Genomic DNA, 13993 nt, shown 5'->3' on the forward strand with positions numbered 1-13993 from the left:
TTAGGCAGAGCTCACCACGATCTATGTGGTTACCACCTGTCACCGTGCATTGTTATTACGTTATTGACTCTGTTCCCTAGGCTGTACTTTTCATCCCTGTGATTCATGCATTTTATTAATGGGAGTTTATAGCTCTTCATCCTCTTCCCCTATTTTGTGCATCCTCCTAGCCCCTGGCCTTCCGGCAACCACCAGTTCTCTATTCTTATGATTCTGTTTCTGTTTTTTGTTGTTTCATGTTTTAGATTTCACACATAAAGTAAAATCATACGGCAGTTCTCTTTCTCTGTCTGATTTATTTCCTTTGACATCATGCCCTCTAGGTTCATCCATGTTGTCACAAATGGCAAGACTTCGTTCCTTTTTATGCTGAATAGTATTCTGTTGTGTATATATACCACTTCTTTATCCATTCATCAGTTGATGGACACTCAGGCTGCTTCTGCATCTTGGCTATTGTAAATAATGCTGGAATTAACATAGGGGTGCATGTATCTTCTCCAATTAGTGTTTTCATTTTCTTCAAGTAGCCAGAAGTAGAATTACTGGATTTATGATAGTTCTGTTTTTAATTTTTTGAGGAAGCCCCATACTATTTCCCATAGTAGCTGTACCAGCTTGCATTGCCACCAATAGTCCAAAAGGGTTCCCTTTTCTCCATGTCTTCACCAGCACTGGTTGTTTCTTGTCTTTTTGATCTTAGCCATTTTGACTGATATAAGGTGTTATCTCACTGGTTTTGATTTGCATTTCCCTGATGATGAGTGATATTGTGCATCTTTTCACGTGTCTATTTGTCATCTATATGTCATTTTTGGAAAAGTCAGGTCTTCTGCCCACTTTTTAAATCAGATTGCCCCCCCCAAGACACACACCACCAAGATTTATTTATTTACTTTAGAGAGGGAAAGAGAATGCATGGTGGGGGGCATCAGGAGATGGAGAGAGAAACTCAAGCAGACTCTATGCTAAGCACAGATCCCAACATGGGGCTTGAACCCACGACCCTGAGGTCATGACCCAAGCTGAAAACAACAGTTAGACACTAAACCAACTGTGCCACCCAGGTGTCCCGGGTTGTTTTTGTTTTGTTTTTTTTTTTAATGTAGAGTTGTATGAGTTCTTTATATATTTTAATATTGTCCTTTGCCCATTCAGTTGGTTGTCTTTTCATTTTGTGGATGGTTTCCTTTGCTGTGCAAACGCTTTTTAGTCTGATGTAGTTCCAATTGTTTATTTTTGCTTTTGTTTCCCTTCACTGAAGAAACAGATGAAGAAAAATATTGCTAAGGCTGGCAGCCAAGAGTTTACTGCCCAGGTTTTCTTTTAGGACTTTTATGGTTTTGGTCTCATATTTAGGTCTTTAATCCATTTTAGCTTATTTTTGTATATGGTATAAGGAAGTCGTCAGGTTTCATTCTTTTGCATGCAGCTCTCCAGTTTTCCCAGTGCCATTCATTGAAGAGCCTGTCTTTTCCCCACTCTATATTCTTGCCTCCTTGCCATAGATTAATTGACTGTATAAGCAGGGGTTTATTTCTGGCCTCTCTATTCTGTTCCATTTACCTATCTGTTTGTGTGCCAGTACATGTTTTGATTAGTATAGCTCTGTAGTATAGTTTGAAATCTGTGATTGTGATACCTCCAGCTTTGCTTTTCTTTCTCAAGATTGTTTTGGCTTTTGGCTGTTCAGGGTCTTTTGCGGTTCCATACAAATTTTAGAATTTGTTCTAGTTCTGTGAAAAATGTTGTTGGTGTTTTGATAGGGATTGTACTGAATCTGTAAATTTCCTTTGTGTAGTGTGGACATTGTGACAATATTAAATTTTCTAACCCATGAACATGGTATATCTTTCCATTTATTTGTTTTGTCTTCAATTCCTTTCATCAAGACCTTCGTTTTCAGAGTATAGGTCTCTCATTTCCTTGATTCAATTTATTCCTAGGTATTTTATTCTTTTTGGTGCAATTATAAATGGAATTGTTTTCTTAATTTCTCTTTCCACTAGTTCATTATTGGTGTACAGAATCACCACAGACCTCCGTATATTGATTTTGTATCCTGCAACTTTACTGAGTTCATTTATTAGTTCCAATAGGTTTTTGGTGGAAGCTTTAGGGCTTTCTATATATAGTCTCATGTTATCTGTGAACAGTGACAGTTCTTTCTTACCAATTTGGATATTTCTTTTCCTTTTCTGATTGCTGAATAAATATGGTGAGAATGGACATCCTTGTTTTACTCCTGATCGTAGAGGCAAAGCTTTCAACTTTTCACTGTTAGCCGTGGATCAGGTCATATGATGGCCTTCATTATGTTGAAGTATGTTCCCTCTAAACCCATTTGTAGAGAGTTTTTATCAGAAATGAATGTTGAGTTTTGTCAAATGTTTTTCTGCATTTATATTTTTTTCTAGTAGTCTCTTATAATTCTTTTTGTGGTGTCAGTTGTAACTACTCTTTCATTTCTGATTTTGAGTCCTCTTTCTTTCTCCATGAATCTGGCTAAAAGTTTATCAATCTTATTTCTTTTCAAAGAAGCAGCTCTTAGTTTTATTGATCTATTGATTTGATCTTTTTTTTTTTTTTTTGGTCTCTATTTCATTTACTTCCATTCTAATCTTTATTATTTCCTTCCTTATACTAACTTTGGACTTTGTTCTTTTTTTAGTTCCTTTAGATGTAAGATAAGATTGTTCATTTTAAGATTTTTCTTGTTTTGTGAGGTAGGCCTGTATTGGTATAAACTTCCCTCTTATAATTGCTTTGGCCAGCTCTCAGAGATTCTGTAATGTTGCGTTTCCATTTTCATTCATCTCCAAGTATTTTTTGGTTTCCTTTTTGAATTCTTCATTGACGCATTGGCTATTTAGTAGCATGTTGTTTAGCTTCCATGCATTTTTGGTTTTTTTTTTCAGTTTTCCCCTTATAATTGATTTCTAGTTTCATACTGTGATCAGAAAAGATGCTTGATAGTATTTTAGTATTCTTAAATTTACTGAGCCTGGTTTTGTGGTGTAACATGTCACCCACCCGGGAGAATATTCCATGTGCACTTGAAAAGAATATGTGTTCTACTGTTTGGGGATGGAATCTTCTGTATGTATCTTAAGTTCATGTGGTGTAAAGTGTCATTCAAAGGCATCATTTCCTTATTGATTTTCTGTATGGATCATCTATCCATCTATCCATCTATCCATTGATGTAAATGGAGTTATATTGTTATTTCTGTCGGTTTCTCCCTTTGCGTCTGTCAGTATTTGCTTTGTATATTTAGGTGTCCCTATGTTGGGTGTGTGGATATTTACAATTGTTATATCCTCTTGTTGGACTGATACCTTTATCTGTGTAATGCCCATCTTTGTCTCATTACAGTCTTTTTGAAAAATTTGTTTTGTCTGATCTAAGTATTCTACCCCAGTTTTGTTGTTGTTGATGCTTCCATTTGTATGGAATATCTTTTTCCATTCCTTCACTTTCAATCTGTGTGTGTCTCTGGGTCTGAAGTGAGTCTCTTGTAGGCAGTATTTGGATGGGTCTTATTTTTTTTTTTAAAGGTTTTATTTATTTGAGAAAGAGAGAGCAAGACCAGGGGAGAAACAGAGGGAGAGGGACAAAGACTCCAGGATGAGTATGGGGCCTGATACAGGACTTGATCCCATGAGACTGAGATCATGACCTGAGCTGAAATCAAGAATCAAATGTTCAACCAAGTGAGGCACCAGGCACCCCTAGATAGGGGTTATTTTTTATCCATTCAGTCACCCTATGTCTTTTAATTCAAGAATTTTGTACATTTATATCTAAAGTTACTACTGATAGGTATGTATTTATTGGCATTTTGTTAACTGTCTTCTGGTTGTTTTTATAGTTCTTCTCTTGCTCTCTTCCCTTGTGACTTGATAACTTTAGTGTTACACCTGGTTTCCTTTCTCTTTTTTGTGTATCTATTATAGGTTTTGGGTTTGTGGTTATTATGAGATTTATATTTGACATTCTATGTATATAGCAGTTTATTTTATCTTGATGGTCACTTAAGTTCCAACACATTCTAAAATCACTGCAATTTTTACTCCTTCCTCTACATTTTATGTATGTCACAGTTTCCATCTTTTTATTTTCCATATTCCTTGATTACTTTTTGTAGATATAATTGATTTTACTACTTGTTTCTTTAAGCCTTCACACTAGCTTGATAAGTGATTGATTTACTATTTTTACAATGTTTGCTTTTACTAATGACATTTCTTCCCTTTCTTTCTTGCTTCTATTTACGGCCTTTTCTTTTACATTTAAGGAAATCCCTTTAACATTTCTTATAAGGTCAGTTTAATGATGATGAACTCCTTTAACTTTTCTTTGAATGATAATGTTGCTAAGTAGAATGCTCTTTTTTTTTTAAGATTTTATTTATTTATTTGACAGACAGAGATCACAAGTAGGCAGAGAGGCAGGCAGAGAGAGAGGAAGGGAAGTAGGCTCCCCAGCGAGCTGAGAGCCCAATGCGGGGCTCGATCCCAGGACCCTGGGATCATGACCTGAACTGAAGGCAGAGGCTTTAACCCACTGAGCCACCCAGGCGCCCCTAAGTAGAATATTCTTGATTTTAGGGTTTTTAATTTATTTTTTAAGTAAACTCTACATCTGGGATGCCTGGGTGACTCAGTCATTAAGCATCTGCCTTTGGCTCGGGTCATGATCCCAGGGTCCTGGGATTGAGCCCCGAACCAGGATCCCTGCTCCACGGGAAGCCTGCTTCTCCCTCTCCCACTCCCCCTGCTTTTATTTCCTCTCTCGCTGTGTCTCTCTCTGTCAAATAAATAAATAAAATCTTAAAAAAAAAAAAAAGGAATCTCTACATTGAATGTGGAGCTTGAACTCACAACCCCAAGATCAAGTCACACATTCCCACCAACTGAGCCAGCTAGACATCCCTTAAGTTGTTTTTTTCTTCTTTTCTGTCAGCATTTTATTCATATCACACCACTGTCTTCTGGCCTGCAAAGTTTCTGCTGAAAAATCAGCTAGTAGCTTTATGGTGTCTTTTATATATAACAAATTGCTTCTCTCTTGCTGCTTTTAAGAATCCTTAGCTTTAATTTTTGACCTCATAATGATTATTTGTTTTGGTGTGGTCCTCTTTGGACTTGTCTTGTTCGGGGCTTTCTGAGATTACTGGACTTTGGACATCTGGACCCAGATGTCCGTTCCCTTCCCCAAGTTTGGGATGTTTTCAGCTATTATTTCTTCAAGTAAGTTTTCTGCCCCCTTCTCTCTTTACCTTCTGGACTCCTAAAATGCAAATTTTAGTACACCTGATGTCCCTTAACCTATCCTCATTTTTAAAATTCTTTTCTTCTTGCTATTTATCTTGGATATTTTCTACTACCCTATCTTCCTGATCACTGATCTGTTCTCCTGCATCCTCTAATCAGCTGTGGATTTCCTCTAGTTTTTTTTTTTAAGATTTTATTTATTTATTTGACAGAGAGACATCACAAGTAGACAGAGAGGCAGGCAGAGAGAGAGAGAGGGAAGCAGGCACGCTGCCGAGCAGAGAGCCTGATGCGGGACTTGATCCCAGGATCCTGAGATCATGACCTGAGCCGAAGGCAGCGGCCTAACCCACTGAGCCACCCAGTGTTTTTTTTTTTTTAAGATTTTATTTATTTTACAAAAAAAGAGAGAGATCACAAGTAGGCAGAGAGGCAGGCAGAGAAAGAGGGGGAAACAGGCTCCCCGCTGAGCAGAGAGCCCAGTTCGGGGCTTGGTCTCAGGACCCTGAGATCATGACCCAAGCCGAAGCACAGGCTTAACCCTCTGAGCCATCCAGGTGCTAAAAATACACTATAATACACTATAGTGTATTTTTCATTTCAGTTATTAAATTCTTCAGCTCTGCTTGGTTCTTTTTTTATATTTTCTGTATCTTTGTTGAAGTTCTGAGTTCATCTTCTCTTCTCTCAAGTCTGGTGAGCATTTTTATGACTGTTACTTTGAACTCTTTACCAGGTAGATTGTTTATGTTTTCTTTTCTTTTTTTTTTTTTTTTTTGAAGTTTTGTTTTATTCTTTCATTTGGAACATATTCTTCTCCCCATTTTTTCTGTGTTTGTTTCTATGTATTAGGTAGGTCAGTTATGAACCCTGGACTTGAAAGTAGTGCTCTTATGTAGAAGCTGTCCTGTGGGGCCCAATAGCACTCCTTCCTGTTCACTAGAACCACGACTCCAGAGGTATCACCTGTGTGGGCTGCATATACCCTCCTGTTGTGGCTTGGCCTTACTGCTGCAGGCTTGCTGGTGGGGAGGGCTGGTCACCGACCAGCATGGCTAGCTGACAGGTTTGGCTGCAGCTGCTGCAGGTGTGCTAGTGGGTGAGGTTATCCCACCCACTAGTGTGGCTTGGCCACACTGTTGCATCCCCCTTTTTAACAAATGAGGAAACTGACACACAGAGAGGTTAAGTAATTTACCTAAGCCAAGAAGTGGTGGTGACTGCATTTCAGCCCAGGCTCTCTAGCTCCAGAGCCCAGGAATTTCACAGCCCTGCCATCACGGGAGACAGACACACTCACCTCTCTCATACACACACGGTCTCCTCTAGATCTCTTTCTCTTCTATTTTTCACCTGATGCCAGAACCCCTCCCCCCAACACCCTGTGTCTCTGTTGGCACATTCCTAGTCCAGAGAGCTCACCCCCACTCTCCCTGGAAATGCTCTCCCTTCTCCTCTGCCTCTCCCAGGACCCAGCTCTGCCTCTCCAGGACCCAGCTTCTCCCCTGGCTGGCAGATAGGTGTCCCTCAGATTTCTGGGAATGGAGGTCATGGCCAAACCTGCTGGGTTCCATCCCCACAGCTCCCATGCTACCTCCTTCAGTGCTGCCTTCTCCAGGCCTCACTTTCCCATCTACAAAGGGTGAGGGGGTGGGACCCAGGGATGGCAAGAGGCCTGAACTCTGATCTTGAGGAATGGGCTCGAGTGCAGCACTGGGCAGCTCAGAGTACAGTGGGAAGCTAAGAGTCACCTTCAAAAGACCAGTACCAGAATACGTGGCCATAACAGGCATTCAGATGAGGCACCACAAGCCAGGGCAGGTTTGCGGGAGGAGGGGGCACTCCAGGGATCTGGAGGGCACTCTGTACATACAGGGGCACTGTAGGAGCAAAGGGGTAGGGGTGGGGGAGGGTGCCTGGGCCTTGGCTTCCTTGAGGACCACCTGTGCTTCCAGAGCGAGTGTACAAGCAGAACATTGAGCAGTTGGAGAAGGTGCGGGGCGAGTGGGAGCAGGAGCACCGGACCACCTGTGAGGTGAGTGACCTCGGGCATGGAGCCTGTTTCCCCAGCTGCAAAATGGGAAAGATGTTCATTCCTCCAGCTGCTTCATGGGGGCAAGCAAGGCAGTGGTGGAAGGCCTCATTCCCTCATTCACCCGTCTACTCTCTTCCCAGGCCCCATGCTGGGTCCATGTCTCTGGGAGCTCACCATCTTGCTTTGCGCCCTGGGTCCCTTTGTTATAGGCAGGCATCCCTCCCCCTTTTTTGCTGAAGGCAAAACTGAGGCTCAGACAAAACTCATAGCTTCTCTGGGTCCTTTGGTGGATGGCCTGGGACACAGGCTTCAGGGCTCCGGGTCTAGTACTCCTCTTACAATACTCCCCAGGACTTTTTCCAGTGTGTGGTGGAGCCTGGAGGGAGGGTGAGGGCAGGAACCAGAAGCCTCAGGCACTGTCACAGAGGTGGGGATGGGGATCCCCCCAGAAGGGTGTTTCCTTTGGACTTGGCTTTCAGCAGAGCAGGGTGTAAGCTAGTCAGCACCAGCGGGGTCGAGCGGGGCCCAGTCTGGCCTGGCCCTGAAGCCCTTCCTCACTTCTCACTTCCATTCCGCCTCCACCTCCCAGGCCTTCCAGCTGCAAGAGTCTGACCGACTGACCATCCTTCGCAACGCCATGTGGGTGCACTGCAACCAGCTGTCCTTGCAGTGTGTCAAGGACGATGAGGTGGGGGGGGGGGGCATGGGCAGGGAGGGGCAGAGAGTAGGCTGGGGGTAGGGTGTGAGGGGAGAGCAGCCTGCAGACAGCAGCATGCCTGGGTCCATCTGAGTCCATCAACAAGCACTCAGGGTCCCAAGGACAGGGGCTCGGTGCAGGGCCCTGGCCTCCCTGTCTGGAAGGCTGCTTGCTTCAGGGGTTGCCCTGGCATCTTCCTCCTGCTCCACGGTCCTTGGCTCTGCTCTCAGGGCTGCAGAGCGCCTGTCCCCCCTGTTGGGGTTGGGGAGGCCAGTGGACACTGCCTCTTAGAGCTTTGCAGAGAGGGTAGAAGACCCTGGGTAGCTTACTCCACTCTTCTGCCCCCAGTCCCTGTGCGGTGTCCTGGTTCCCCTTACCACACTCTATGTGCCAGGAGTGTCAGGGGGTTCCCCCAGGAAAGAGGGGCTACCACTTTCACACTGGGGGCTCTGACCTCTGTTAATGCAGCCTGAGAGCCATGAGCTCTTTTCTGAGGTAGTTGGACTCCCTGATGCCCACTGCTGTTCCTTGCCTGATCCCTTCTGCCCATGGACTGTGGGGTTTGGAGTTTCCCCCCTGAAAATGACTTGAGCCTACCTGGTGGCCGCCTTGTGGCAGAAGGAGGAGTGTGGGCTTTGGATCCTGTCAAATGAAATCCAGTCTGGCTGCACTGAATTCTTGCTCTGAGACCTTGGGCAAGATACTTGCCCTGTATCCTTGTCTGTGAAGTGGGGAAAGTGGTGTCCACTTCCGAGGACAGGAGTGAGGTACACCCCTCGCACAGGACCTTGTGCACAGCTGGTGTTGAGGAACCAGGGGAAGCTGGCAGCGAGGGCTCTGACCCCTCATGCCATGGCGCCCAAATGCAGGCACTGAGAGGAGGCTGGTGGGATGGGGGTCCCTCGCCAGAGTTCAGGCCCACCGAAGAGCAGGACTTAGACGAGGGTGGGCATCAAGGACCCTCAGCCTCTGCTCTTCCCTAACCCCAGCTCTACGAGGAGGTGCGAGTGACACTAGAAGGCTGCAGCGTGGAAGCTGACATCGATGGCTTCATCCAATCCAAGAGCACAGGCACTGAGCCCCCAGGTGAGGCCCGGCCCGCAGGCAGCACAGTCGCCGGGGCCAGCCCCATCTGTCCCGAGGGTGCCTGGCCCCAGCTGAGCCTCCACTGCCGGGCAGGGCAGGGCAAGGCAGGGCAGCTCACAGCTCCCTTCTGGGTGAAGAAGCCTTGGCAGACCCGGAGGAGGGGTTGGGGACAATGCAGGCCCCTGGCTGGGTTCCTTGCCTGCCGCAACACTCAGAAGGGGTGTAGGGATGGGGACCCCTCTTAGAACCTCTTTGGTTCCATGTCTCATAGAAGTGAGAGAGGCCCCTTCCCCAGCCCGGAGGCAGCCTTGGGCCAGAATAAGAAAGTGGGGCCTCAGTCTGGGTCTCTGGATGGGGACAAGTTGCAGTATCAGGTGGCACAGGTCCTGCCTGCCCTGTCCTCGGCCACCCTGGGCCTCACCAGCTTGCTGCCCACAGCTCCTGTGCCCTACCAGAACTACTATGATCGGGAGGTCACTCCGTCGTCTGGCAGCCCTAGCGTCCAGCCATCCTGCGGCATGATAAAGAGGTGAGGAGCCTGATGGGGCTGGGGAGGCACCAGGAAGAGGGTCTAGCCCACCTGCAAGCGGCTCTTCCACATGGATTTATTGAGCTCCTGCTGTAGACCTGGTGCTGTGTTAGGTCTTGGGCACTCTGGGGACAAGACAGACTCAATGTGGCTCATAATACTTGCAGCCCAAGGGGTCCCAGACATTAAGCAAATAATCACAGCCCACTACTCACCTGTGCTTGGAGCTCCAGGGTGGTCCCAGGCTGGCTTCCATGTCCCTCGGGCCCGGTTGCTACCCTAGGTTGGTGCCCTGGACAGTCACGCTGCAGTGGTGACACTCTCTGACTGGGACAGGACCAGGACACAGGAGCAGGCCCGAGATTCTTGGAAGAGTTCCCCGGGCTTCTCAGGGCCTCTTCTCTGGCCTGGCTGCAGAGGGCCCTCGTACCATGCGTCACTGTGTCACCTACACAAGTCACTTGCTTTTTCTAGATCTGGAGCCCGTGAGTTGTTTGCGTCAGACTCAGAACCTAAGGGCTCTCTTGGTTCAGGCCTGGTGGGCACAACGGCGACAGCCCCCTGAGAGCACTACAGCCTTCTCAGGGAGCCCTCCAGCAGCCAGGTTCCTGAGGGGGCCGTGTGCCCTGTCGCTGGGGATCTGAGAGAATCTGTGGGTTTCATGTGTGCCTGCGCCTCACTCCCACTCTGAAGCCCCTGTGATGCCCTCTCTCCGTCCAGCCTCATGCAGAGAAGGCCCAGCCTGCAGGTGGTGGGGAGGATGAGGATGGGCTGATGGGTCCCCCAGCCCTAGGAGGACAGCTTTCTCCTAAGGCCTTAGGAACCCTGGCGCCTCCCCTGGAGGACGCCTCTGGAGGCAGAGGTCAACCACCCGTGCTCAACAGGAAGCCCAGCGTGCCCCTCCAGAAACTGTGAGGAGCCAATGACCCCAGGAGGAGGGCAGGCCCCCCCACCATCTTACCTGGTGGAATCGTGGGGGACTCAGGCCTCCCTGCAGCCCTGGGGAGAACCTGGAGCTCAACACAGATGATCATTTAAATGACAGGATGGAAGAGCTCATCTGGGGCGGTGTCGAGAAAGGGGTGCCTTCCTGAGGACGAGAGAGAGGGACGCCTGACCGGGTGGAGGGGGCCTGGCCCCTGGCAGGATGGGCAGGGGCCACTACAGGGGCCAGCTAGAAGCCAGGCTCCCAGTGGGGGAGAGGTGTGCAGCAGCTGGGAAGTGCCTAAAGGAACTGGTGTCACAGGGTTAGATAATTCTAGAGAAATGGGCAGTCGGGGGGGGGCCACAACCTCTGCTCCTCCCAGTCACAGGCCTGCTGGCTTTTACCCGACGCAGTGGCCCAAGGGGCAGGACTGTGCCACTGCTGTTGCAGCTGCCCGGCCTGAGGTCCACACGCGCCTGTCCCTGTGTCTCCATCCTAGGCATGTGTGTCCACTTCCAGGCCCCGGGCTCATTTGTGGGGGTGGGATCACTGAGTGTCCCCACCTGTGGGAAAGGCCTTTTATGCCCCAGGTAGCACTCCAGGACAGTCTCCCACAGGCCCGAGCCACACTCAGGGCCCCTTGGGGTCTGGCTTGGTCCCTATTCTAGTCTTGTCTCCCACACCCCCAGACGAGCCCGCTCCGCAAACTCCTCCACCCACGCAGAGCTCCCCCTGCACTGCTACTGCTCACTGGCCAAGACTTGTGCCATCTCCCTGGTAAAGCTCTTTCAGGACTTGGCTCGACCCCATCCGGAAGCCTTTCCTGAAGCTGGGAATAGCGTCAGCCTCGACTTATGTAGCCCTCAGCACTGCCTGCTTCGTGGGGGTACCCATATCTGCCTCCCCACCGGTGCACGGAGTCCCTGCTTCTTGCTTGTTCCATTCTTTTATTCAACAAAACTTCATGACTCCCGCTCAGCCCAGGCCTGAGCCAGGCACAGGGGAAGGGGTGAATTACCCTGGCACTGCCTCATGTGGACACCGGAGTCCCTACCTTGCACGGTCAGGGAGCGGCTGGCCTGGCTGGGTCACAGTGGAGCGCAGGGAGATAGGACTGGCTGGTTCCAGGCAGGTGAAGGTCCCAGTAGGACACGAGTGGGCTGAACTCTGAGGGGACCACACTTGGGGGAGTCCACTGGCCTGAGGGGCACTTCATATTGCTCTGTGCCTGGGGGCCAGATGGCCCTAGCCCTGAAGCTTTGCGGGCCCCTGCCTCATCCCCCTCCCTCCAGGGCCTACCTGCTTTCCTTCTTGTCCCCAGGTTCTCTGGGCTGCTGCATGGAAGTCCCAAGACTGTATCACTGGCAGCTTCTGCAGGTGACTGGGGGTGACATGGGGGCTGCTGAACAACTAACCCCAGGGGAAAGGAGAAGACTCCTTATGGCACAGATGGGCTGTCCAAATGCTTTTGTGGGGTGGCTGAGCCAAGCCTGGGGAAGCTCCATGCCAGGGCTGTCTCCGGGGATCACTGCCTCTGACAGGGGTGGGTTCTAGGCCTCTCATGCTGCTTTCCGCCTCCACAGAGACCCTAACCCCAATGCCCGAACACAATGAGGTTGTCTACTCTGCCATCGCGGTGAAGGAGGCGCCGGGCCCCCCAACCCTGCCAGCCCAGGGATACAGGGTCCTCTATGACTACACGGCCCAGGTGAGGCCCTCACCCTCCCTTCCTCAGGAGGGCCAGGTATGCCTGAGCGTGGTCACACAGAGGCACGTGCCCTGGAAGTGTGCTGGGGTGTGTGCCCTTAAAATAGCAGCTGCCACTTAGGAGTGGCCTCTGTGTACCCGTGCTGAGCAAACGATGAAGGGTATGAGGGCCTGTGTCTGCCTAGGTGTGCGTGCAGGGGCAGGTGCGCTGATGGAGGCTGGGGCTACCTGCAGGAAAGGGTCTGTGGGTCAGCCTCTATGCCCTTGGGTTGGGGCCATGGGTGCCAAGAACAGGCCACAGCCAGAATGAGCCCCTCAGCTGGGCCCGGGTTGGTTTTCTGAGGTCTGTGGGGACAGAGGATGGTCAGGGGCCAGCTGATCTGCCAAGATCCTCGGGAGTCCAGTCTGCTCCCTGCTTTGAGGTGAGGGTTGCAGAGCCCCTAGTCCACCCAGATCGAAGGAAAGCCCCTCAGGGCTATGTGGGCTGCGCAGACTCCCAAAGTCTGGTCCTTGGCTGGCAGGAGGACAGGTCAAGAGAATGAGAGTGTGCTTGCATGACAGGGGCTGGCTCACCAGCAGCGGGGAGGCTGCGTGCTGTGGGCCTGGAAATGCGTGGAGCATGGTGAGCACACCTGACCCTGTGTCTGGAGCAGAGCTGGGGGACAGGGGCAGCAGGGGGCAAGTGTGGAGAAGCCCCAGGTTGAGGGAGGCCTACAATGACAAACCAGAGAGGGTAGGAGGCTGAGTCCCACCGATACCCCACACCCTACCTGTCTCCAGAGGCCACCCCAGCCCAGAGAACAGCTTCGTCCTGTGGCTCCAGGAGGCCATGTGCAGCTCTGAGGACTCTGCCCACCCAGGAGACAAGTTTGCATTTACTGCCTGGGGTGGGGTGCCAACCAAAGCCCACTCCCAACCCCAAAAGAGGCCCTTCCAAGCCCAACGCACTTCTGTTCTCTTGCCCAGAATTCCGACGAGTTAGATATCTCCGCGGGAGACATCCTGGAAGTCATCTTGGAGGGGGAGGATGGCTGGTGGACAGTGGAACGGAATGGGCAGCGTGGCTTCGTCCCTGGTTCGTACCTGGAAAAGCTCTGAGGAAGGGGCAGCAGCCCCCACCCGGACCTGGCCAGTGGTACCCCTAATCATTGCCCTGGCCTTGCTGGGGCCCCAAGATGGAGCCTGTCCCCCAGGATGGATGCTGGCAGCTCCCTGAGCTGTCCTCCTGCAGGGAATAAAGGAGTGCATTTTTATTCCTTGGTCTGCAGGGGTCCCTTTTGCTTTTCTGCCCCCATGTCCAAACACCCTGACCAAGATGAGGCAAAGGAGTGAGGGAAGAAGTCTGGGGGATGCCGGAGCTTGCTTACTTCAGTGTCCTCACGGAGGCCCACTCCAGTCTGTCCTGAGGTCTGCTGGTGGGGAGAAGAGCCTGGCCCCAGTTGGGGAACTCCCAGACTGTGAGGGAGACATACTCACATGCGGGCAAATGGGAGAAGGCTACAGGGGTTGGGAGGACAGGGCGGGGCAATGAGAAAGGGCTCAGGAGACCTGCAATGGGGCACTAGGCTTCTTTGGGGCAGAGGGACTAAAAAGGGGCCTTGGAAGGGCAGCAACAGATGGGCACAAAGAAGAGAAGAGCATCAGGGTGGGGTAAATATGGGCACACAGGGAGGAAATGGAAACGCCTTGAACATTCCAGGGATGAGCCAAGCTCTGTCTGGGAAGGAAACAGGCAATG

General features: G+C 49.8%; 1 protein-coding gene across 2 annotated transcripts in view; it reads left to right on the forward strand.

Annotated features, from left to right (window-relative positions):
• The window catches only part of PSTPIP1 (proline-serine-threonine phosphatase interacting protein 1), a 47951-nt gene extending 34443 nt beyond the window's left edge, over positions 1-13508 (forward strand). Inside the window, exons 9-15 of one of the 2 annotated variants that reach the window (XM_046010023.1) lie at positions 7232-7311; positions 7901-7999; positions 8998-9094; positions 9533-9623; positions 11870-11925; positions 12132-12256; positions 13222-13508. In XM_046010023.1, the coding sequence (XP_045865979.1) occupies positions 7232-7311; positions 7901-7999; positions 8998-9094; positions 9533-9623; positions 11870-11925; positions 12132-12256; positions 13222-13353 (680 nt within the window). In that variant the 3' untranslated portion in view covers positions 13354-13508. Of the gene's footprint in view, positions 1-7231; positions 7312-7900; positions 8000-8997; positions 9095-9532; positions 9624-11869; positions 11926-12131; positions 12257-13035; positions 13195-13221 lie in introns of those variants that run through there. The other variant, XM_046010024.1, reaches the window with a different exon arrangement.
• The last annotated feature ends 485 nt before the right edge of the window (positions 13509-13993 follow it).

The sequence above is a fragment of the Meles meles genome, chromosome 6 (assembly GCF_922984935.1).
Source record: "Meles meles chromosome 6, mMelMel3.1 paternal haplotype, whole genome shotgun sequence".
In the NCBI taxonomy this organism is placed as follows: domain Eukaryota; kingdom Metazoa; phylum Chordata; class Mammalia; order Carnivora; family Mustelidae; genus Meles; species Meles meles.